General features: G+C 37.0%; 1 protein-coding gene across 2 annotated transcripts in view; it reads right to left on the reverse strand.

Moving 5' to 3' along the window:
- Positions 1-27,194, reverse strand: part of LOC111566761 (septin-7-like) — a 74,184-nt gene that overhangs the window by 40,580 nt on the left and 6,410 nt on the right. Inside the window, exon 2 of one of the 2 annotated variants that reach the window (XM_055008644.1) lies at positions 24,630-24,726. In XM_055008644.1, coding sequence (XP_054864619.1) covers positions 24,630-24,726 — 97 coding nt within the window. Of the gene's footprint in view, positions 1-24,629; positions 24,730-27,194 lie in introns of both variants that reach the window. The other variant, XM_055008639.1, reaches the window with a different exon arrangement.

The raw sequence follows: 27,194 nt of genomic DNA on the forward strand, positions 1-27,194 counted from the left end.
GCACAAAATACGTACATTTCTGACATTTTAACTCGATGTATCAGGTACTTTCTGAGGTACTTTCCGAGCCCACTGACCCACTTTCAGTAGGTTCTTTCTCACATTGAAATTTGAGGCTGTTTGAACAACAATATCTCAGAAACTATTAAAGATAGAAACCTGAAATCTTCACTGTTGTTTCTCATCATGTCATTGATTCAGAATCTCTAATATTGGACCAGTAGATTAAATAATACCTGATTATGGGTGAGTTGAAATACAGAGCATATAAAATATAAAACATACTGAACAAGTCATGAAAAGTCCCATCTTTGTACATAAATTAACAAAAAAAATTGATGATCCAGAAGTCAACTAGTGATATTTTCTGAACCACATGTAGCTCCATGTCACAATAATACAACACAAAACATATAGAATTCTTTAATATAAAATATTTGGTCACAAAGATGAAAAAACACATTGTTTTTGTTTAACTTTCATAACTAATAGAGCAGGTTTGACAAGTTGTGCCACAAAAGCTAAAATATTAGTATATAGTCGGAGAGCCGGAGAACTCACGTTTACATTAAAATGCTAATTCTGATTTGTTTTCATCTGCTGTATTTCCTGTTAAAGTGTCTACAAGTCATACTAACTTTGCATTCCCCACCTCTGCTGTAGAGAAACATTAATGTAAATAAAGATTGATTTATTTCCAGCAAAAATCCAGATTTTTACATGAATAGACAAATGCAACTAATCGGAAGCAAAGAAATCAGGTGCCTGGAATGAGCATTTTACCAACCGCATTAGGAAATAAAGCTAGTTTTAACCTTAGAGTGACAGACAGTTTGTCAAAGCAGAATGTATTTTTTGAATCCGTGCTGCAAACCAGCAGAGCCTCCAGGATCCGGTTGAATAAATCCAGCTGCTGCTAACGTCTCAGGAACATGTGCAGAGCAGCACCGGGCCATTTAGCTTCCACTGAGAGCACAAAGCTGGAGATTTTCCATTTCAAAACGACCATCAGATGTTGCTCCCGTCACTCTAGATTGATGAGCAACTTTCCAGAAATCCAGCGGTGGAGTCTGGAGTGTCGGATCTGAGGTTCTGGTGTCTGAGGTTAGCACCAACTTCAACTCTGGTTTCCAAGAAGCTCTGGAAAGCTGCAACACTTCCACGACTGTACACTGACGCTGTTTTAGATAATTTTGTGTCTCTGTGAAGATTTGTCTTTCTGTGGTCTCCTTACATCAAATTTTTGTTGTTTTCGGTCTCATTTTGCTTGTTTTGCATCCGGTTTTCTCACTTTGAGTTGCATTTTGTGTCATTTTGACATTTTTGTCTCCTCATACTGTAGACATTTAACTATCTCCATATTTCTTCATCATCTGTAGAAAGATGTTTCTCCATGCTGAATGTATCTCCAACAACTTGCTCTTCTGTTCACTGTTTCTGAGCCATGCTGCATTTATTTTATTCATCCAGTAGCTTTGAATTTCCTTTTTGCAGTTTAACCAAAAACATTGAATGTCACATCTGATGTATTCATGGTTTCCCAATTGAGCAAAGAAGCTCAGAATTTATTGATTTTTAAAAGAGAATTTGGCACAAATGCCATGTTTTTGGTGAAATTTTAAATAAAACATGTAGACTAAAGTGATTTTGATGAAATATAATGATTTTAAGCTTTGATTTGGTTGTTTTTCCCGATAGAACACATGACTGGTTCAAGGACTGATAGAAAACCTGTCAGTTCCTTCTGTTTCTAGATGATAAATGGTGTCATTTTTGTGTTTTTCTTAAAGATAACGTGCCTTTCAAAGCCGCCGGCAGGTTTTTTTGGGCTCTAAATCAGCCACCTGCTGCAGTTGAACATCTGTATGGTTTCTTTCTGTCTGCGGAACATCTGTAGATCCCATCAGTCCAGGCTGATCCGATGTGACGCCCCGCTGGATTCCAGTCTTTACCCCTTCTTAACCCCCGATAAGCCCCCTGAGTGAGTGTTTGCTCAGCTCCGGATCATTTTCTGTCCCCGTGTGAGTTATGAAGCCACTTCGTGTCTCCAGCTGGACGTCGGCGGCCGTTTGATGGACGGTTTGGAGGTCAAGCATGAAAACACAACACACAGAGGCTATTACATGATGAGAGGTTCTGTATGTTTAGCTCTGTTGTTAGCACGGTGTTAGCCGCTGAAGCTATCTCGACAAAAACAAACAGCTGCAGCTCCATCACACAATCCTACAACCTCAAGAAGTCCTTAACAGGTGAATTAACGGGAACGTCTTCCTGTTTGAGTTTGTGATTCTGCTAAACTCTCACACCAAGATGATCAGTTCACTGCAAATATATCAGGCGATTGAGCTTATTTCCTTAAATATTAATAACTGTTGGCAGTATGGCTGAACCTCACATCCAAAAACATTTTCTGACTGGTTTTGAACATTTTATGGACTGGTTTAGGTTTGACTTTCCACTGGTTTAGACTTTTTGAGGACAAATTTCATACTGTCTTAGGTAGGTCTTAGACTTCCTGTAACCCCAAGAACACCAAACCTACCACCAAGCATGGAGGTGGCAGTATCATGCTCTGAGGCTTTCTAGAAGAGCTTCTGGACTGGTTTCAGACTGGATGTTGGACTGGTTTTGGACTTTCTTGGGACTGGTTTATGTTTGGTTTCAGTCTTGGTTCTCCTGGTTTTGGATGCGATTTAAAGTGGGTTTAGGATTTATTTCACTCTGGATCTGGTCCTGGATGAGGACTGGTTTCAGATGGTCTTGGATTTGTTAAGGAATAGTTTAGGTTTGGCTTTGGTTCTGATTTTGCACTGATTTTTTACTTTTTGAGGACTGGTTTCAGACTGTTTTAGACAGGTCTTGGACTTCTTTTAACCTCAAGAATACCAAACCTAACATCAAGCATGGAGGTGGCAGTATCATGCTCTGGGGCTTTCTAGAAGTGCTTCTGGACTGGTTTCAGATTGTCTTGGGCGAGTCTTTGACTTTTTTAGGAGTGGTTTAGGTCTAGTTTTATCATGATTTCATCCTGGTTTTAGACTTTTTTAGGACTAGTTTCAGATCGTCTTAGGTGGGTTTTGGACTTTTTTTTTGTCCCCAAGAACACCAAACCTACCATCAAGCATGGTGGTGGCAGTATCATGCTCTGTAAACTGGAGCTTTACACAAAGAAAATGGAATAACGAAGAAGGAGGATTACCTCCACATTCTTCAGGAAAACCTAAAACCATCAGCAGAAGGTTGATCTTGGACACAGTTGGATGTTTCAACAAGACAATGAGTCCAAACACACATCAGACGTGGTAAAGAAATGGTTCCATCAGGCTACAATGAAGGTTCTAGACTGGTCTCCCCAAAGTCCTGACTTAGACCCATCAAGAACCTGAAGAAACAAGTCAGAAAGACGACAAATTTAGTGGAACTGAACCAATTCTGTCCAGAGGAGTCAAAGATAAACCAGAAGTTTGAAACCAGAAGAACCTAGTTAAGGTGTATGTAGACTTCTGACCCAACAGATTTTTTCATCTATTCAGAAGATCTTTAATAAATCTATCAAAGAACTAAACTACATGACTGTTTTTTGTGACAAAGATTCATGTATTTGAATGATTCGATCACAGAAAATTCTGAGTTCCAGGAATCACTGGAAACTATAGACTCCCATGATACACATGGTTTTTACAAGTGGATGTTGACTTTTGTTAACGACCGCTGGGGAATATAACACAGACAAGCTAGCTGCTGTTTCAGCTGATCTGCCAGGTTGATCGTCTTGCCACAGTCAGAACAGTGGTTATACAACCTCAAACTTGAGCCACAACTTGAACAAACACTGCGACACCTCCGTCAAACATCCCAGTGGATCCTCAGCAAACATCCCACCGACCTGAGGGAACCCAGCAGGCTCCACAAACACCCTAACACCGAACACAAACAGCAGTGAAGAGCTGCAAGTTAGTTCTACTCACACTGGTTTTAAAATAGAATGACAAGTGGATCAAAGCTGCAGAAAAACAATATTTGAGCCCAGTAGTCAACACTGCACAAGTATGGAGGAAACGCCACACCAAACTCCATTTGAAAAAGTCACAATTTCACGTTTGTTTGTTGTCTTTGGTGGTATAATGAAGCCAAGCAGCATTTTAATGGAATAAAACTACTCTTAAGACGCATTTTATCAAAATCAAAGCCACAAACAGCAAATTTTAAAGCTCAATAGTCAACATTGCACCAGTATGGAGGAAAAAACACACCAAACTCCAGTTGAAAAAGTCATAATTTGTCTGCTTGTTCTTTGTTGGCACAAAGAAGTTAAACAGCATTTTAATGGGGAAAAATTACTCTTCAAAGGCCCTTTATTGGATTAAAAGTGAAGGCTAAAGGAAGAAAAATCTGCAAAAAGCCAATATCTGAGCCCAATAGTCAACATTGGACTGATGAGGAGGCAACATCATACCAAACTCCATTTGAAAAAGTAACAATTTGTTTGTCGTCTTTGGTGATATAATGAAGCCAATTGAAAAAGTGATGATTTAGTATTTGCTTGTTGTTTTTGTTGGCACAAAGAAGCTAAACAGCATTTTAATGGGAAGAATTACTCTTAAGACGCACTTTATCAAAATCAAAACTGCAAAAGCCAATTTTAAAGCCCTTCAATGAATATTTTACTGGTATGGAGGAAACGTCACACCAAACTCCATTTGAAAACCTAAGAATTCACTGTCTGTAATTTTTGGTGCCACAAACGAGCTAAACATCTCTTAAAAGGCACAACAAAATATTGAAATAAAAGCTGCAAAAGGCCAATACTAGAGCCCAGTAGTCAATATAATCAATAACGTCACAGCAAACTCCATTTAAAAAAGTCACAATTTATCATTTGTTTGTCGTTTTTAGTGGACCAAAGAAGCTAAACCGCATTTTTATGAATAAAAACTACTCTTAAAAAGCACTAAAAAGTGAAATAAAAGCAATCAAAGCTGGAAAAAGCTGAAGTGGAGGACTATATGGTGTAAATGTCAGGGTTGTTTCTCTGACTGAAAGCCTCCCAGTCAGTCACTGCAGTCGTCTGAACCCCCCCTGAGGGCAGGTCCGTCCCAATTAGCCTCCCTCGTTCAGCTTTAATTAAATATTGGTTCCACATGACGAGTGGCAGCTCTCAGTAAACAGACTAATGACCTAAGAGTCGGTGATGGACGGATGGATGAACCTTCCAGCTCGTCCCTGCTGTCTCTCTCTGGCCTACTTTCTGAATCCTCCATCATCACTACAAACATCTCCTATAGTCATACATGTTTGTTTACATGAGGAAATGATGGATAATATTAGAGGAAAACGTCATTTTTACTGGAGCAACACATTTGTTTTCCATCAGCCCTGTGGGAAACGTGTGGTTCTTCCTGTTTTATATTTTTACCGCTTTAGTGTAATTAATCCATGTAGCATAGAATAAAACACATTTGAGTTGAATTCTGAGTCATTTTTGCACAAATCTGAGTAATTTTGAACAACTTTCAAGCCACTTTGCCATGATTTTTTGAATTAATTTTGGACATTTTTGAAAGATATTTGTCATTGTGGACAAATTTTGTTTAGAGTTTCATTTATTTTGGATGACTTTTGTGTCATTTTGAACATTTTTTTTTAGTCATTTGTGACATTTTCAACAATTTTAAAATCTTTTTTTGAGCAATTTTGATGTCATTTTGAACAATTTTAAAGTCACTTTTGTAAGATTTTTGTCATTCTGGACAGATTTTGACAAATTTTGGGCCGATCTGCATTTAATTTGGATGACTTTCGTGTAATTTTGACTAAGTTTTGATGGATAAAACATACATTTGAGCTCTGTTAAAAGCTGCAGGCAAATTAATTTTATATCCACTTCAGTTGTCACAACGAGATTTTGGGTCGTTTGACACATTTTAGTGATTCTGGACAACTTTCATGCCATTTTAAACAATTTGTGAGTCATTTTGCAAAGATTTTTGTTATTTTGGACAAATTTTGAGAAATTTAGGACAATTTTCTTTTAATTTGGATGATTTTAATGTCATTTTGAATTACTTCTGTGAATACTTCCAGAGTTCCAGGTCTTTGAAGTCCATAGAGGTGGGTCCAGATTTATCACTTTTTAATGGACTTTTTCCATCATTTCTGAGCCTCAGAACTTCATCAGTCCAGCAGATAGAACCATGACATTTAGGAGGTAAAACACATCTGAGTTCTGGTAAAAACTGACACCAGATCAGTTTTACATCCATCCAGGTGTGTCAGTCTAAACACTAAAAAATGTAATAGGTGGTTGGTCTGAACAATTATAACCAATGAAAGGATCATTTTTACACACAGAAGATACCAGAATCATCGAATAGATAGGATACACTCTTTAGTAAAACTGTTTTCTAATACAGTCTTATTCGAACTCTGCTGAATGTGTCTTCTAGCTGTCATTGATCAGATCAGTTTGCAGCATTCAGAGCTTATTTATCCTTTAATTTTTTAGCTGAAACCAGAGAACATTCATTAATTTTGGCTTAAAAACTGGCTTAAATCATGATTTCAGGATTAAAAAGTTTTGTTTGTCTGCTGTCTGACTATTAGCTCCATCACTGTGTAACACCAGACGGACATTTATTACCGGGATGCAGCAGGATTAATGCGATTAATGAAAACTCTACATATTAAACAGGACTCTGATGATGGACTTACGACACGCCGGACTGTAAGAAGCAGAAACACAAACATAGAAATGGTCCGAGTGGGTTTCCCATGGGATTCCTGACATTCCTGCCTCTCTCTCTCTCTCTCTTTCCAGCATTGGGTCTGGGCCTCTCTCGCCCCGAGGTAGCAGCTGCCTCCCCCAACATCCTGACAGTTAACCAACGCAAACACTCTCCCAGCTCACGGCCATGTGTGAGGCTGAAGCGCCGGCTGTGAATTCTGGCCAACGTTGGGCCGGAGAGGGATGCTGTGTTTGCTGAACACCACGCTGCCGCTACAGATAATTCTCCATTGTTGGGGCTAAAAGGGAAACCGGCTGAAATGGGGCAAAGGTCAGTGTTTCAGCAGAAGATAAAGATCTGCAGAGTCCAGCAGAGTTTAGCTCTTTTCAGACGCGGGATCCATAACATCGCTGCTTCAGCAAGTCCGTTAGAGTGGTGCCATCGTAGCATCCGACGGTTCGTTTTCTGTAAGTGTTCCTCACAGATTCAGTAGGACAAATGTGCCACAGTGAGAAAGTATAATACAATAACAAACAAAATCCAAACTGATTGCAGCTCATCAAACTGTCCGAATAACAGCCAAGTTTGTTTTATTACTGCTGTTATTACACCAGTGCATATGTGCAAAACTCTCCTGGTTTGAGGATCCTGCTGCTGTCTGATGCTGCAGGTCTTTAATAATAAATAAGCTCAGAGGAAATACTACTAAACAACTGGAAGCAACAAAGTCAACTTCAAAATGAAACCAAACTTCAGCTCGATCATATGGATCCTGCCTCTATCTGATGCTGCAGGTATTTAATAAACTCAGAGGAAACATTCCTAAACAACTGGAAGCAACAAACTAAACTTCAAATTAAACTAAATATCAGCTCCTGTTTATGTTTTGGGGGTATAAAAAAAAGCATTACATTTATCTGTTAATGCGATTCCAAGAAGACTCTTAACCCTCCTGTTGTCTTCATTTACAGGCACCAAAAAATAGTGTTTCCTTGTCTGAAAAAAATCCCAAAATTCAGCAAAAAAATTTCCCCAAATTTCTGAAAATTAGCAAAACCTTCAGGAAGAAAATTCCAATAATTCCTTAAAAGTTTCCCTTCAAAGTTTTATTTTAAAAAAAAAAAAAACAAGAAAATTCTTGTAAATATTTTCAGAAAATGAGTAAAAATCACCCAAAAAATCCTAAAAATATCTAAAGTGATTCCATATATATCAGTAAAACTTTTAATATTTTCTTTAAGAACATTCACAAAAAAATCAACCAAAATCCAGCGAAATTCGTTGGATTTTGGTTGATTTTTTGTGAATGTTCTTAAAAAACATTTTTTACATTTCTTTTTTTCCACCAAAAAAATATTCAAAGATTTCCCAAAAAATGTTGAAAATGTGGACATCAGAAGTTTCACTGTGAAAATATGTTTTTTTCCCCCCACATTTTCAAACTTTAAAACAAGCCAATTTTGACCTGCAGGATGACACGAGGGTTAAACAACTGGAGGCAACATGCTTAGCTTATACTAACGTTGCCTAATGCCGTAACAAAAGACTAAATCCAAACTGATAGCAGCTCATCAAACTGTACTAAATAGCATATTTATTAACTGCTACTGGTGCATAAATGTGCTCAACTATCTCTCTTTGAAGACACATATTAATTCTGATGCTGCACATATTTAATAAACTCAGAGGAAATACTCCTAAACAACTGGAAACAACAAACTGAACTTCAAACTAAACGTCACTTCCTGTTTACATCTTGTGTGTGTGTGTGTGTGTGTGTGTGTGTGTGTGTGTGTGGGGGGGGGGGTACTGTCAATCTGAGCTGTTAGTAATTTATTGCAGTAATGCTTTCTTATTATGAGCATTTCTAACCGGATAGATCTGAAACTGTCCGATACTGCAGGTTTTTAATAAACTCGGAGGAAAGACTCCTAAACAACTGGAAGCAACAAACTTCAGCTCCTGTTAATGTCCAATAGTTTTAAAACTGATGGATGGATGGATGGATGGATAGACGGATGAATAGATAGATAGATGGATGGATGAATGTTGGATGGTTGGATGACAGATGGATGGATGGATGATGAATAGATAATGGATGGATGGATGATAGATGGATGGATGATGGATGGATGGATGATGGATGGATGTTTCATTAACCTCGAGGGAAATTCAAGAATGAAGAAGAAAGGTGAGCTTTAAGTGTATATTTGGCGTACAACATGTGTCTTTCACCCTCTGTAATGTTATCAGGTCAATCTTTGAACTGAAATATTGCAAACAATCTTTCCAAATCACTTCATACAACTGGAACAAGTATCACTGTTTGTGCAAGTAAGACTGCAGGTGTAACTTTTACAGAAAAGTGAGCCTGGAGGACGTTCAAATGCCGTAAGGTAGAAGACTTCCTGTCGGTGTGGAAGAACCAGAACAGGAACTAAACTGTGTCAGTCTGACGGCAGCCTTTCAGGGACGCAGCCCACTTTCCTTCTGGTTTTATGACTTTATTTTTAAATTGTTCTGCCGCGATCCAGCAAAGACTAAATCTGACAGAATCGGCACGTGCCGGGTCACGAACGACATGTGCAGCTCAAAATAGAGCCGAGCGGAGAGGAAGAACGAGGAAAGCGAGGAAGGCAGAGACTCGCCTGCAGAGGTTTGACTGAGCATGCATGAACATGCACATGTGCGCGACCTCGTCCTCGCAGCGCTCGTGAGCGGTGACGAGTCGTCGGCGCTGAGTGATGCAGCCGGAGGCCCGGAGGAGTCGTTATGGAGCAGGTCTGACAGCAGGCCGCCGTCCTCCAACATGGACGGATAAAACGAGCTGATGGAGGACGGAGATCAGGATGGAAAATACTCTGACATCCTTCTGCAACCTCCAGCAGCACAGAAACACTGCAGCTTCAGGGTAGAATCAAGTATTTTTGGAGACATGTTCCTGTGTCCTCTATGATGAGATGTAAAACTACAGAAACATCCAGGAGGTCTGCTGATATACGAAGCAAAAAATGAACAACAAGCACATTTTTCCTAACTGTGGGCTCTTTTATCTGACTCCTTGTATCTGTGATCCCAGCTTTTTCGTCATATTTTTCTTATTTTTTACCGATATATACTCCTTGAGCACACCCTGAAGATATCAGACATCCTTCTCTTAGTGCGACTATTCTAGGTCGAGACTAAAAACAGCCTCATGCTAACCCTCAGAGTTTTTAACTCCTTGTTTTACTCACTGTAGGTTCATTTTTCACTGCAATATAAAATTTTACACCTCTATGGAAACAACCGTGGAGGAGAGAGAACTCAGAAATGTCTTCTGTGCAAGTTTGACATTATAAATCATTGAAAAATAATGAAAAAGTAGATTTTTTACACTTTTTTGTTTCTCTGATCTGCCCCGTGTAAACACTGCCTGCAGTTCAACCGAAAAGTCTTTGAATTTTTGTCACATAACTGTTGGTCACAGCTGAGTCAGTCGAGGCTTATCATTTGTGGCATTGAGCGCAGAATTTTTTTGATTTTTACTGAATCTGATTCCTGCAAATACTTCATTTTTGGTATTTAAAAAAAAAAATATGTCTGATGCTGCAGTTATTTAATAAACTCAGAGGAAATATTCCTAAACAACTGGAAGCTGACTCCTTGTATCTCTGATATCAGATTTTTTGTCATATTTTTTTCTTTACCTATTTATACCCCTTGAGCACACCCTGAAGATATCAGACATCCTTCTCTTAGTGCAACTAGGTTGAGACCAAAAACTGCCCTCATCGTTTTTTACTCCTCATTTTTCCTCACTGTAGATTCATTTTTCACTGCACCTCTTTGATAACAGAACATCGCTGAAGGAGAGAGACCTCAGAGATGTTTTCTGTGCAGTTTGACACTATAAATCATTTATAAATAATAAAAAAGTGTATTTTTTGTTATTTACTTTACAAAAATTGAAGAAAAACCTGAAAACAACATGTAAAACATTAGTTCAAGTGCTCACGAGTTACCAAAATATAGAAAATAAATGGTACAGATATTTAAATGTTTTCATTTTTACAGCCTCTACACACAACATTTTTCACACTAATCTGCACATAAACTCTCAATGTTTAACCATGTTTTTGAGCCATGCTGCATTTATTTTATTGCTCCAATTTGTTATTTATCTCTCAGTCTCTCTAAATGTTTTCATTCAATTAAAAAAAGTCTGCAGTTTTGCTGGACATTAATTTTTTTGTCATGTAATTATTGGTAACAGATGAATCACTTCCAGCTTCTCAGTTGCCCTGGAGAGCTCAAAATATTTCCTTTTTTACAGAATATGGTTTATTTATAAGCATTTATTTAACCCTGTAAAGTATGATCCATCAAAAAATAGCCAGAAAATTCAATTTTTTTGGGAACTGAAATGTTTATTTGCCATATCATTTTGTTCATGATATATTTTTTGCATCACATTTGGGCAGTTTTGGCAACGTTTTGCTCACAAAAAATGTTGATTTTCTAAACAAAAACTAGCATTGTCCTATTTATTTAACTACTTATCATGAATCAATGGTTATTTAGGGTTAAATGAGACGATTTGGAAGAAATATTACAAATTAAGCTCATATTTGGGTATTTTTCCTGACAAAACTGTGCATCACACATCATTAATTCAGGGACAGTCGGAAAGCTCAAAATCACATGAATATTTCTATTTTGCAGTGTCTGGTTCTGATAAATGGTATAATTTTAGCCATTTTTTATAAACGCACATCTTTCACACCCCACAGCAGGTTTCAGGGCTCACAGGCTTGAATGCGAGTCCGAAAAGTTTGCATGAAACTTCCAATCTCATCTGAATGTAATTTTCCAAGTGACAAAAACCTTGAGTGGAGCCTGAGCGAAGCGACCAGCCCATAATGCCTCTTTTTATAGCCGTAAAACACAGCTGTGTGCAGATCGTAACGCGCCATGCAGGGTGTGGGCACAATAAAAGTAACACCTGCACAGTGTAACGCAATATAACGGTCCATTCATCCACTCTCAGCTGATTAGTCTGAGAACAGGAACCCAGATGTCTAAAGCCGGAGCTCCTCTGGGGAAAACCTGAGACCAGATGGGACGAACTCCACGGTGAACCTCTGGGAGAAGCTGAGGCCAAAATAAATCAGCCTCCGCCATGAAGAAGCAGCGGTTCAGACTGACGTAGGAAGCTAATTCTGACTCCTTGTAGCTGTGATCCGAGTCTTTCCCAGATATGAGAACCCGAGCTGCAGATTTAGTTTAATCTTTCTGGTCTATTATTCACGTTTTATCCATTTTTACCTCCTCAAGATATCAAACGTCCGTCCTCTACTCTCAGAGGAAATCAAACCAAAACCAGCCTCATGTTAATCCTCTGAGTTCAGAGCAGTTTATGGAAGTTTTGTCTCATTTTTACTCACTGTGGCCTCATTTTTCACTGCAATGTAAAGACCTGAACCTCTATGGAAACAAAACAAGCATTACTAGAAGGAAAAAGAATTCAAGATTGTCGTCTGTGCAGCGATAATGCCAAAAAAAGAAAGAATAAACTTACGTTGAATTTCTTTATTTCCTCAAAAAAAAATTGGAAAAAATGATACAATAATACAATAAATTCAGAAAAAGAAGAAAAAGTAATTTTCTTTGATAATCTATTTTACAGAAATTGAAAAAAATGCCTGGAATCAACACATCCATGTGTTACTACTAAAAACTGAGGCTTCCCATACTAAATATATTTTACTTTTTACATTTTTACACCTCTGCTCATCCTCTGTAGAAAGATGTTTCTCCATGCTGAATGTATCTCCAACAACTTGCTCCTCTGTTCACTGTTTCTGAGTCATGCTGCATTTAGTTTATACATCCAGTAGATTTGATTTTCCTCTCAGACTCTAAGTTTTGTGTCTTTTTGTCATTTTGTCTTGTCTGTGTTGTTTCATTTCTCATTTTTTGTTGTTTTGTATCTTGTTTTTGTCATTTTGTTTTCCTTTTATTTCACTTTGCATCTTATTTTTGTTGTTCTGTATTTTATTTATGTCATATTGTATCTCATTGTGGTGGTTTTGTCTCCTCATATTACAGATATTTAACTATTTCCATGTTTCTTTTCCTCTCTCCTCTGCTCATCCTTTGTAGAAAGATGTTTCACCATGCTGAATGTATCTCCAACAACTTGCTCCTCTGTTCACTGTTTTTGAGCCATGCTTTTTGTTTGTCCGGTCTGCTCTTTGGATACACTGCCTGCATTTCAATCAAAAAGTCTCAATTTTTGTCACATGGCTGTTGGTCACAGCAGAATCAGTCATGGCTTCTCAGTTGCGTCATAAAGCGTAATTTTTAGTTTTTTACAGAATCTGATTACTGCAAACAGTTTATTTTTGGTAATTTTTTTGGAATAAGGGAGACGCAATTATTTAATAAACTCAGAAAATATTCCTAAACATTTGGAAGCAACACTCTAAACTTCATACTAAAATAAACTTAGAGAAAACATCTTACATTTATTTTTGGCTGTTAGTGTCTGCTTTTATTGCAGTAAAGTTTTTTTGTAATCACATAATATCACAATTTTATGCTTAGATTTGGTTTTGAGTAAAATCAAAAGTAAAAAAAATCTGTGAGATTGTCAACATTTTTACAGTTTGTTGTCTTTATAAATGGTGTAATTTTCGTGATTTAAGGAAAACAGAGAACGTATTTCACACCTGAAAAAACCTAAAATGGTTTAACGTAGCAGTAAGACAGAAAATCCAGATTAAAGTGTTTAAAACGCTACAGTGTGGGTTAAAACGCTTCTAAACGGGACGGTGCGGCTCTGATGAAGTGATTATGTTGAAACTATTTTATCTTTCGTCGCCACAATCAGCAGACGCAGCGATCCAGTCCAACTTGTCGCAGCAGGACCAGCACAGACGTTAGCTTCCTCAGACCCACCTGATCATTAACGCCACTCATGCACCTGCGCATTTCCTGCAACGGCACGGCAAAGAGCCCAGTCTGGCTGCAAATGCACTTTTACAAATGTGATAAAAAGAAGAAGAAAGTGTTGAAAGTCCTAAAATGTTTAATGACGTCTGCAGCTGTGAGGAAAAAACACTAGATGTGGGTGAAAAGTGGATTTAAGAGTGAAATTAAACCCACTGCTGCTGCATGACAAGCTGCATCTGAAAAAGAAACCACAAGAAATTACCTTTTAAAAATCCCCATAACACCTTAAACCAGGGGTGTCCAACGTGCGGCCCGCGGGCCAAAAGTGGCAAAAGTTACTTTTGTCATTTTCTGTTTTGCTGTTTTCGTTTTGTGCATCGTTCCTGCCGTTTGTCCATTGTTTTGTCGCTTTGCAACTTCATCTAATTTTTTCTTTTGTTTTGTGTCATTTTGTTTCTCACTTTTGTGTTTTTTTGGTCTCATTTTTGGAATATTTTTCTTTTTTTGTTGTTTTTTTGTCCTTTATTGTCTCGTTTTTTTCATTTTGTTTCCTTTTTGTCTCGCTTGTGTTGTTTGCCTTATTTTTGTCATTTTGTGTTTTGCTTTATTTGTCGTTTTGTTTCTCGCTTTGAGCTGCACAGTGGTGTAGTGGTTAGCACTTTCACCTTGCAGCTAGAAGATCCCTGGTTCGCGTCCCGGCTTTCCCGGGATCTTTCTGCATGGAGTTTGCATGTTCTCCCTGTGCATGCGTGGGTTTTCTCCGGGTACTCCGGCTTCCTCCCACAGTCCAAAAATATGCTGAGGTTAATTGATCATTCTAAATTGAACGTAGGTGTGAATGTGAGAGTGATTGTTTGTCTCTGTATGTAGCCCTGTGACAGACTGGTGACCTGTCTAGGGTGTCCCCTGCCTTCACCTGAGTCAGCTGGGATAGACTCCAGCCCCCCCCATGACCCTAGTGAGGATTAAGTGGTGTATAGATGATGGATGGATGGATGGATGGATGGATGAATGGATGGATGGATGGATGGATGGATGGATGGATGGATGGGTTTCTCGCTTTTGGAATTTTTTGTTTCGTTTTTGTCATTTGTCCATTTTTGTCACTTTGTAACTTTTTTGTCAAATTTTTTGTTTTGTTTCGTGTCGATTGTCTCATTTTTGTAATATTTTGTCTTGTTTTTGTTGTTTTTTTGTCTTTTTGTCAGACTTTGGTCGTTTGTCTCAAGTTTTTGTCATTTTGTTTCTCGTTTCTGTCATTTTGTGTTTCTTTTGTCTTGCTTGTGTCATTTATCCATTTTTTGTAACTTTGTGTCTTGTTCTATAATATTTTGTCTTGTTTTTGTAGTTTTTTGTCTTTTTTGTCTGACTTTTTGTCGTTTGTCTCATGTTTTTGTTGTTCTGTGTTTCCTTTTTGTCTTACTTGTGTTTTTAGTCTTATTTTTGTCATTTTGTGTCGCTATATTCATAGTTTTCTTTCCCAGTTTTGCAATATTTTGTGTTTCCTTCTCGTTCCACTTTTGTTGTTTGTCTATTTTTTATCATTTTGTTTCTCACTTTTGTCATTTTTTGTCTCATTTGTGTCATTTATGTAATTTTTTGTTGCCTTGTAACTTTTTTGATTCATTTTTTCTCTTTTTTGTTTTGTTTCATGTCCTTTGTCTAATTTTTTTCATTTTGTTTCTTGTTTTTGTTTTGTGTCTCATTTTTGAAACATTTCGTCTTGTTTTTGTTTTTTGTTTTTTTGTCTTTTTTTGTCGTTTGCCCGTGAACTAAGATGAGCTTGACACTCCTGCCTTAAACTGTGACAGTGATCGAGTGGGAGGCCGGGTATTTATAAGAATTTACATAATCTGCTGGATTATTTTCTCCTCTGAGCAGGTGAAACTCCTGAAACCTTGGCATCAAATAGCGGATGTTAAAATAAACGACACTTCCTTCCCTGAAGTCACACATTACTGCCCGTCACCGGTGACATTAAACTTCAGTGTGGGAGTGAGCAAAGTTTCAGAGAACTGAAATTCTAAATGAGGAATTACAGCAAAACCACAAATTGGCCTAGAAGTTTCTGTCGCTGTGGTGGCAGCTGGGCGAAGCTTAGATGAGCTCAATGAGCGTTTTATTAGGAACTACAGCACAGAAAACGTTGCTCGAGTGAAATTATACCTCTACCTGCAGCTTTATTAGCTTAAATTCATTCTAAATCTAGATAAAAAGTAGGTATTTGTGGCTTATTATACAATTTTAAGCTGATTATTTTATAATAAAACTGTTATTAACTGGTCACGCAGCACAAGAACTACTGACAATAAAACACTGACAAGTTAGCAAAAGTTTAAACTTCATTTTTGAATAAAACGCAGAAACACTGACGATTTCTTTGACATCAGTTAGATTCAGAGTGAATGTCTATTATTTAAATTAGAGCTTATTATTCCTACTTGATAGTTTTTTTGTACCTCTCCGAGTATGTTGTGGTAAAAGATAAGATATGATACTATGATTTATTGAGAATAAATGCAGCGCTTGGTAGAAAACAGTAAGATTTCAGTATGAAACGTTACAAAAAAAATAAATAACACTGGCAGTGATTCTGAAGCAGTCAAGAAATATTACATATAATAATGAAATATTGCAAATAAAATTGAAATGTTGCACCTAAAAAATGAAATATTTCACATAATCCTGAAATTGATTTTTTTTAACAGGAACTGTCTGAAATGCAATATTTTTGGTGAAATTTCAAATAAAACATGCAGAATAAAGTGATTTCTATGAAGTATCAGGATTTTAAGCTCAGATTTTGGTTAGTTTTTTCTATACTTGTGAGCTTTGAGTAAAAACAGCTTGCAGTTTGGTTGAATATTTACTGATTTTTTGTAATGTGAGTGTTGGTCACAGCTGAATCAATTCTATCTTTGCAGTTGGCTTGAGGGACACAAAATATTTTCTTTTTTACAGAATGTGGTTTTTACATATAGTTTATTTTTCGCAAATTTTTAAATAAGACTTGTAGAATCAAGACTTGGATTTGGATGAAATATTTCACTTGTAACCTTTGATTTAATTATTTTTCCTGACCAAACCGTACTTCACATTTGATAAGTTTAAGAATCTTTAGAAAGATGAAAATAAGCTGAATTTTTCTGTTTTTACAGTTTCTGGCTCGGATAAATGGTGCAATTTTTTAGCAATTTTTGGGGTTCAGAGGCTTGACTGCATGAATGTTACACGAAGTTGCAGCACACATGGCTAGTGACTGAATCACTGAGAAGACTGCATGAACTTTAAGTGCTCTGGTTTTGCGGTTTTGAATGTGTGAATGCAATTCTGCAAGCGACAAAAGGATCGGATACTCCTGGAGTTTGTGCTGAGAAACTGACCGGAGTCTATGAGAAGAAATCTGCAATTTCAGGAATATTCTGCAACCATTTTTTCCTGATATCTGCTGTAAATATTAGCTCAAGTTTTACACTTCACTGCTACTACATGATTGGCTGATTGGATGAGGAGGAGTTTCTGTTGGGAATAAATGTGATTCATCAGCCACATGAACAGGAATTCAAACGGAGTGAATGTGTATCCGGTTAAGCTGCAGATTACGTCGACCAAAGCCTTCCTTCACTCACTTCTTTCTGCAAGGTCAGTAGGCAAAGCGGTCAGAGCTAATCCTGCCAGACCGTCTTATCTGGACACACAAATACACAATAGTACTACACACTCACAAGCTTACAGAACAACAACAGCAGCAGCAGCAGGACAGACGGACAGTTTACAATCAGATTTACAGATTCTGACTTCGTAGGCAAACTGCAGCTGCTTCATTGTATGTATCAATGTGCGCTGTCCTCCAGCTGACTGCTGCGTACATGTGTTGTTGATATCAACACATGTTGTTGATATCAACACATGTACGCAGCAGTCAGCTGGAGGACAGCGCACATTGATACGACGGGACAGGAAGTAGTGCCAAGTGATTACGTGGTGTGACTTTTTCGTGGAAATGGGTTTTGTGATGCAAATAAATCACTCTTTTGAACACATGCTGTTTTTAGAAGAAATAGGTTTTATTTAAGTGACCCTGGAAACCTGCCGGACTACTTTCGCCACGACCAGAACCGGACCAGAACTCGGCTCACGGGACACTGTCGGGGGTAAGACAGTGTACGTTACTAATGATAGGGATGCCATAAAGATTCATGTCAAAAATCCCGAACTATCCCTTTAAGAGTAGTACTTCACGGTTTATTTCACTATTTTACAAATGGGGCACTGTTGCTGCATCCTGAGCTAAGCTCCGCCCAAGACGATCGTGATTGGTTTAGATAAATACTAACAAGTCAAAGTGTTTGTCCCTTAATATTTCATTTTGTAATAGATTTCAGTAGAAACTTGACTATGTTAAAATGGCACTACTGACCTACTGTAACCCAAACACTAAACAATAAACCCTTATTTATTTATTTTTATCATGTTGGATCAGTTTAACATGTTAATCTTTGTTTATCTTTCGTACTGTGCTGCAATATAGAACAACATATAGTTTGTAAAATGTAAAAATAAACTTAAATGTCCTGTTCATTTTGCCATTTTTGAGGAAAATTAACTTAATCTGTAAAACAGTCGATAGATTAAGTTTATTGTCATACAAAAAAAAATATAAGCTGAACTGAATTTGGGAATAAAGTTTACTTTTACTAGAATTAATATTTTTCCATCAATTAATCTATCAATATCGATTGTCAATATCTCTACATACAGAAAAATGTCATTTCTCAGTTGAAGTGTACAAAAAAAAGAAAAATCTAAATAAATATACATATAGACACATAGATAAGATCGAAAAGGACACCTAAAAGACAAATAGAAACTATAAATACAGTTCAAATAGCTGATAGATTGATCAGTAGAGAAATAGTTTTGGTTGCAGCCCAGCTAAAATAAACTATTCATTTATTTACACTAACAGCTGTTGAGTCATTTCATCAAATCTTGTATTAAACGGTTCAAACACCCTGATGATGTGGATGTTGTTGTTGCATGGGTTTAGACTAGTAAAAAGCCTCAGATTCCTCGTCCAGAGCAGCTTCATGAAGCCATAGACTGTCCTGGTTGTCCATCAGAAGCAGCGTGAAGCTTCCTCTCCCAGCTCTGATCCCACTCTCTGGCTCTGGATCCCTCCAATCTTTCCAGGAGTTTCTATTCAGTCTGCCAGCTGGACAAAAGAGGCAGGAAGCAGCTTTTTTCCTCCCTCAGAGAGAGAAGACGGAGAAAAAGAAAAACCCTCCAGAAGAGGAGGTTTGAGGACTGACATCGGATCAGCCGGAGCTGCTTCCTGACGGACACGAAATGACCAAAAATTCAGTTTCTCAGTTTTACAGCAACAGTTTGGTTTGTTTTTGGTGCAGAAGAGATGATAAGAGATGCTTCAATTTATATTTTTGACCTTCATCTCAGGCTCATTAGTCACAATTCTGAGTGTAAGAAACATAAAAAATTAATTTTGAAAATCTGACTCCAAGATGCATGCAAAAAATGGTATAAATCTTGGTCTTTGTGGGTCTCTTTGTGATCGTTTTGCATCTCTTTGTGATCTTTCTGGGTCTCTGTGATCTTTTGTGCCTGTTTGTGGTCTTTGCTTCTCTGTGATCTTTTTGCATCTCTTTTTAGTCTTTGCGTCTCTGTGGTGTTTTTGCGTCTCTCTCTGGTAATTTTGCATCACTTTGTGGTCTTTTTGCATCTCTGTGTCTTTTTGCATCTCTTTGTGGTCTTTGCGTCTCTTTGTGATCATTTTGCGTCTCTTTGTGATCGTTTTGCGTCTCTTGGGGTCGTTCTGCATCTCCTGGGGTCTTTTTTGCGTCTCCTGGGGTCTTTTTGTGTCTTTGTGGTCGTTTTGCGTGTCTTTGTGGTCGTTTTGTGTCTCTTTGTGGTTGTTTTGGCGTGTCTTTGTGGTTGTTTTGGGTGTCTTTGTCGTCATCTTTGTCAACCTACAGCTCCGGTCCCAGTCGGCTTATATTCCTCCATGTGTCTGATCCAGAACCGAGACTTTAACGCTCCACTATGACGCCAAGTCCAGCAGAACCGAAGCCAAACTTCAGTCTGTATTTTCAGCTCCAGCTGGCTGCAGATCGAATCCAAACACTCGTTCTAACGCTGGTATTTCCTTCAGTTCCTCCTCACTTCTTCTTTTCAGTACACAGTTCTGGTCACATTATGAGCTTGATTCCATTTATTCTGAAGCCTTTGTGATAAACGCCAATCCAACCATCCAACAACCTGCTCAGACTTGATTCCTAACAGATCCATTTGATTGGATGTTCCTCTAAAGTGTTAAAGCTCCTTGAAACCAACTTCGAATTAAGCGGCTCCGATATTTAATTGGACTTATTAACCTTTTAACCTCCTCTGACTCCGTACGAACACTCACTGGATTAATGTCAGTATTCAGTTTGTCAGGATTTCTTTCCAACATAACAACATTTCTAGTTTGGTCTTCAAACAGAAATCACCATTTATAAAAATATTCATTTTTGATGAGGATATTATCTGTCATTTACGATTATTTCTACGTTTATCATGTAAATTTTTTTTATTAATCATTATCTGCAATTTAAATAAAATTTGGTTATACAATTGTATGTATATATCAGATATAATATTTAAAAAAAACTAAAACAATAAAAAAATTATTAATTCCAATTATATTATACTATTTTATTTTTTTTAACTCTAATATATTTTCAAATAAGTTAAAAACTTTATTACAAATATATTACAGAATTACATTTACATATCTTAAATATATATTGAAATGAAATTAAAAATTGTTAAAAAAAATATAACTTAACTTAATACAATTATATTACACAATTATATTTTACACGTTAAATATATTATAAAAAAAGTTAAAAACTTAAAAAATACATTACACTGAATGCAATAATATTACATAATTATATTTGTATATATTAAATGCATTATAAAAGTTAAAAGTGATTAAATATATATTAAATCAACCACAATTATATATTATATTTACATAATAAATATAAAAGCTAAAAATTGTCAAAAATAAACTATATTAAATACAATTATATTACATAATTATATCTATATATATTAAATATATTCCAAAAATTAAACACTACCAAATAAATATTAAATTAAGCACAAATATACTACATGATTATACTTATATATTAAATATTATACTGAAAAAATGCTAAAAACTGTCAAAAAATAAATTAACTTAAAAACAATTATATTACATAATAATATTTACATATTTTGTGTATTATAAACATTTTAAACTGTGCAAAAGTATATTACTAAATATAATTTTATTACATAATTATATTTATAGGCTACGTGATAAACATATTAGAAATTCAGATTACTAAGACATTAAAAAGGGTTAAAAATATGGTAAATTTAATCAAATTATATTTTAGAATTATATTTATATGTCCAAAATATAACATAAAAGTTCATTTAAAAAAATGTAGCATTTTTTACCACTGTGGCTAGTTAGCCACCTAGCTGCTACTTCTGCTTCATGGCTACGTGCACCGTCTGGAGAAACACCAAATCTTAATTTTAACTTGCACATTCTCCAAAAATAGCTTCTGGAAAGCGTGCATCTTTTTTTGTGTAATTAAAATCCTGCAGCAGAGCTCAGAGGGAACGTTTAAAAGAAGGATGAGCTGAACTCCAGCTGAGCAGCTTCCCTCTGAAGCTCCTCTCTAAACTCTCACATTTGTTCTGTGTGAAATCTGGATCAGTCGCAGAGTTTCAAGGCCAAGAGCCAGAAAGCAGCGTGAGAAGAAAGCGAAGGCCTCGTGTGAAAGAGGACGGAGCTGATGGTGGATCTCTGAGGCCGTCACTCTGCTGTTTACTAAACAGGACGCTGAAGAAACCTCCAGGCTAACGTAGCTGCAGGCTGCTAGAGTCACAACAAACTACAGGTAGAGCTGCTGGGGCATGAAAATCTGGCACAAAAACAGCTAAAATCTGGATAGTTTTAAAGAACTGAGCAGCAAAAATGGACAGAATTTGGATTATTTGACTTTTTATGATATTTTTAACCTCTTACTTCAGTTGTGGCTTTAACCCTCATGTCGTCCTGCGGGTCAAAATTTATCCAAAATGACATAGACTTGTGGTCTTTCTGCATCTCTTTGTAGTCTTTTTGCATCTCTGAGTGGTCTTTTTGCATGTCTTTGTAGTCTTTTTGCATCTCTGAGTGGTCTTTTTGCATGTCTTTGGGGTCTTTTTGCGTCTTTTTGAGATCGTTTTGTGTTCCTTTGTGGCCTTTTTGCATCTCTTTTTCATAATTTTGCATCTCTGTGGTCATTGTGCATCTCTTTGTGGTTGTTTTCTGTCTCTTTGTGTCTCTATGAGGTCTTTTTATGTCTCTTTGTGGTGTTTTTGTGTCTCTATGAAGTCTTTTTGCATCTCAATGAGGTCTTTTTACATCTCTATGAGGTGGTTTTGCAACTCTATGAGGTCTTTCTGCGTCTTTTTGTGGTCTTCTTGCATCTCTTTTTCGTAATTTTGCGTCTCTATGGTCTTTTTGTGCCTCTATGAGGTCTTTTTGCATTCCTTTTTCATAATTTTGCATCTTTTTGTGGTCTTTTTGCGCCTCTATGAGGTCTTTTTGCATCTCTATGAGGTCTTTTTGCATTCCATTTTCATAATTTTGCATCTTTTTGTGGTCATTTTGGGCCCCTTTGTGATCATTTTGTGTCTCTTTGTGTGGACGTTTTGCATCTTTCTTTGGTCACTTCATGTTTTGCGCCTCTTTTCTGTTACTTTTGTCTCTTTGTGGTCCTTTTGTGTCTCTTTGTCATCATTTTGCATCTCTCTGGTGTCATTTAATATCTCCTAGTGTTAGCTTTTGTGTTTAATAAATAAAGCTAATTACCCTTATTCAACGGCACTATAACTGAGTGATACTGTATAGAAGATGTTTCTGAGTTTTCTCTCCTTCATTCTGTTTCCACAGAGCTGCAGGACTTTATATTGGAGTGAAAATGAACCCACAGTGAAGAAAAATGAGACATGAGCAAAAAAAAAAAACTGAATGCCTGTTAGTCCCAATTTCAACACTAATTCTGATCAAAAACATCCGTTTGCAGCGTAAAGGTCAATTCAGACAGGAAATGCATGATAGCTGAGCAGCTCTACGGTAAAATCTATATCCAGTAATGAAAATCCCAGCAGCCCTGCAGCATCTCCAGCTCCGGCCAAACCTCCACTCACTCATCTGTCCACTTCATTCACACTGAAACATCCATAAAACCATCCAAACCACACCAGTGTCGCTGTGCTGCAGAGAATCCTCGTCTACAGAGAATATTCCAACAACATAAACAACACGAGTCGCTCTGAAACGACACTTTAAACTGTCAACTCGTCATCCTGAGCAGCTGGACGCTTCACGTGTTTCACCTCCTTTAAACCGGCGAGGACCGTCCAAACAAAATCACCAGCAGATGTGCATCAACAGGAAGCAACTTTTCACTCTATTGTACCCCATTTTTACCAACTTTTTTAGCTTCAGTTCACCCCATTTTTTAAATCAACTTTTCACTATTTCACCCATTGCTTACCAGCTTTTTCACTAAATGTCACCCCATTTTTATCAACTTTTCACTCCATCTTTAACCAACTTTTTAACTCCATTTTTACCAATTCTTTCCACTCTCACCCCATTTTTTTTACCAACTTTCTAACTTAATTTTACCCCATTTTTAATCAGTTTTCTAACTCCATTTCACTCCATTTTAAGCAATTTTTAAAATCTGTTTCACCCCATTTTAACCAACTTTTTATCTCCATTTTACCCCTTTTTTTGAAAAAATTTTTACTACATTTCACCACATTTTATCAACTTTTTCACCCCATTTTTACCAACTGTTTAGCTCCATTTCACCCCACTTTTGTCAAATTTTTCTTTTTATTTCGCCCTATTTTTAGCAACTTTTTTACTCCATTTCACCTCATTTTTTACTAACTTTTTATCTCCATTTCACCCCATTTTTGTCAACTTTTAACTCTATTTCATCACGTTTTTTAATCAACTTTTTACTCTATTTTACTCCATCTTTTTAATCAACTTTTTAACTCCATTTCAATCCATTTTCTATCAACTTTTTAATTTCATTTCATCCCATTTTTGAAAAGTTTTTGGTCATTTTGTGTCTCTATATTCATTTTGCAAGTCGATTTTGTCTTTTTATGTCTGTTTTTGGTAATTTTGAGCCTCTTCGTGGACATTTTACATCTTTTGGTGGTCATTTTGCGTATCTTTATGGTCTTTTTGAGTTTCTCTCCATATTCTTTTTGCATCTTTTTGTGGTCCTGTTGCATCCTTTTGTGGTCATTTTGAGTCTCTTTGTGGTCATTTTATGTCTCCTGGCGTTGGTTTTAATAATGTTCAAATGTTCAGCAGGTGAGGAGTTCAGCCTGACCAGTTTATAGGACTCATATCAGAAAAAGAGCGGAGACAAAAATTAAAGTATTTTAAAATGAAAGTATTTTACAAATTTCATTGTGGCAATGCAGTACCAAAATAAGGATGTGGAGAAGAAAATTACTCTTAAAATACTTAAAAATAGAGAAATAATAATGAAACCAAGGGATGTTATTGTTTTCTAGATGCAAAGTTTTTTACAATTTTAACTGTAAATTGAGCCGTCATGTTCATGTATCTGTCGGAAACCAAAATCATGATTAAGATTTAGCCAAAGGTGCTTCATCTTTTGAACATGCAACAGCTAAACAGTTTCATGAGTGAAAAAGTGAGCCTGAGGTGAACAAAACCAGCATAACTACCATCAAACACTCGCACAAATGCAACTACGTCCAAAAATAGTTGCATATGTGTGATTTTAGTTGCAGTCTGGAGCCCCGACACACACATCTGCGTCCCGACTCAAGGTTTAGACGTTAAATCTTCTGACTTACCGACAACCATCAGCGTGAACTCGAAGCCTCTTTTCACCGACTTGCGGTAAACCTGGTTGGGGAGGTTGGCGAAGCCGACGTAGCCCTCCAGGTTCCTCTGCTGGAGGCGAACAGAAAAACACACTTTCTGTTAAAAACGCACAATAAAATAAAAACACAACGTGAACAGAAACTCTGCTGCTATGCAAAAAACAGAAAATTTAGCTGCCGGATGCTGTCAAACAAAGCAACGACTGTCTTGTTTTCTCTGAACCTGCAATTAGCATTTTTGCAGAGCGCCTTTGAAGTGAAGTGCAGCTGCGATAAAAGAGGGAAAAGGCTGCTGGAAGGCGAACGGAGGTGGAAAACAGGAAGAATCCATGAAAGTAATGGTCCTACGTGCTGAATGGTGTCCACGCCGTCCATGGTGTCGCTCTGTTTTACCTCATCTCTGCCTCTCTGACTCTATCTGATGTGCTGATAAAACTCATCGTCCAATCAGTGTCCAGGAAACGCCATCGATCTCCAGCTGCAGCTCAGAGGCTTTAAAGACGACCAGAGTCACAGTCTGGAGCCACGCAAACCACAAATAATAATAATAATAATAAGAAGAAGAAGAAGGTGTTCATGCTTCGGCTTCTGTATTTAAATTTAAGGTCTCTGTGGTCATTGTGTGTCTTTTTCTGGTCATTTTGTGTCTCTTTGTGGTGTTTTTGTCTCTGTGGTCTTTTTGTCCATCTCTTTATAGTCAATTTGCATCTTTTTATAGTAATTTTGCATCTCTTTGTGGTCTTTTTGCAATCCTTTATGGTCTTTTTGAGTCTCTTTGTGGTCTTTTTGCAATCCTTTATGGTCTTTTTGCAATCCTTTATGGTCTTTTTGAGTCTCTTTGTGGTCTTTTTGCGATCCTTTGTGGTCTTTTTGAATCTCTTTGTGATCTTTTTGCGTCTCTATGAGGTCTTTTTGCGTCTCTTTTTGCGTCTCTTTGTGGTCTTTTTGCGTCTCTTTGTGGTCTTTTTGCATCTCTTTGTAGTGTTTTTGCATCTGTTTGTGGCCTTTTTGGGCTTCTTTGTGGTCTTTCAGTGACTCTGTGGCCTTTTTGCGTATTTTTCTGTTCATTTTGTGCCTTTTTATGTTTTGTTCTGTCTCTGTGGTCTTTTTTGTATCTATTTATGGTCATTTTGCATCTTTTTATAGTCATTTTGCATCTCTTTGTAGTTATTTTGCGTCTCTTTGTGGTCTTTTTTCCATCTCTGTGGTACTTTTCATCTCTTTATAGACATTTTGTGTCTCTTTGTGGTCATTTTGAGTCTCTTTGTGGTCTTGTTGCATCTCTTTGTGGTTGTTCTGAGTCTCTTTGTGGTCTTTTTTCCCTTTTCGGTGGTATTTTTTGATCTTTTTATACTAATCTTGTGTTTCTTTGTGGTCTTTTTGCATTTTTTTGTGGTCATTTTCCATCTATTTATGGTCATTTTGCATCTTTTTATAATCATTTTAGTCTCTTTGTGGTTGTTTTGCCTCTCTTTGTGGTCGTTTTGTGTCTCTGCGGTCATTTTGCATCTCTTTGTTGTTGCTTTTGTGTCTCTTTGTAGTTCGTCAGTGTCTCATCATCATTTTGCATCTCTCTGGCATCATTTCATGTCTCTTACTGTTGGTCTTGATAAACAGATTGTAAATTGTAAATCAATTTGAAATAATTTGCTAATTACTGTTATTTAACAGCACTATAACTGGTTGATGCGGCGCAGAAAACATTTCTGAGTTCCTTCTCCTTCTTCATGGTTGCTGGACTTTAGATTTCAGTGATATATGAATCATACAGTGGGTAAAAATGAGACAGGAGCTCAGGAAGGTTAATTGGCATTTCATTTACTCTGCCTTGGGGACATTTTTGTTAACCAGAAATAGCAGGAAAATGCAGAAATTTGTGTGAAATAAGGACAATCAGAACAAAAACGCAGTTAAATACAAGCATTTCCAGTGTTTCTGCTGTTAACTGTATTAACATTTAGAGGCTTGTAGGTTTCCCTCCAACACCACCAGAAAATATTCTGACAGCAGGAAACAATCCATCAGCCTCATCGATACTCTAAAAACTGTCCCGGAGCTGTTTCCACCACTTCCACGTTTGATCCACCCCCATGTCCGTTACATAAGAGGCACAAACAAATCAAAAAGCAACACAGAGTGAAGTAAAGCAGCAAGAGACGCCACAAAATGACCACAAAGAGACAAATAGACCAAAAAGCAACACAAAACAACTACAACCGCCTAACACACACACAAAATGACCTCAAAGATGTGCAACACAACTACAGAAAGATGAAAAATGACCAGCAAGAAAAAAAAACAGAATAACAACAATGAGTTGCAAAACCAAGACACAACATGACAAAAAAGATGTAAAACAACCACAAAGAGGTGCAAAAAAGCAGAGGCTGAGAAGAAAAATTATTAAAAAATAACAAAATGAAAAAAAAAGATGCAAAGGGATGAAAAGTTTATGCAGAGACACAAATCAAGCAAAAACAAATACAAAAACCAACAAAAACATGCATTGACAAACAAAGAATAGATGCAAAACCA

The sequence above is a fragment of the Amphiprion ocellaris genome, chromosome 3, assembly GCF_022539595.1.
Source record: "Amphiprion ocellaris isolate individual 3 ecotype Okinawa chromosome 3, ASM2253959v1, whole genome shotgun sequence".
Classification (NCBI taxonomy): domain Eukaryota; kingdom Metazoa; phylum Chordata; class Actinopteri; family Pomacentridae; genus Amphiprion; species Amphiprion ocellaris.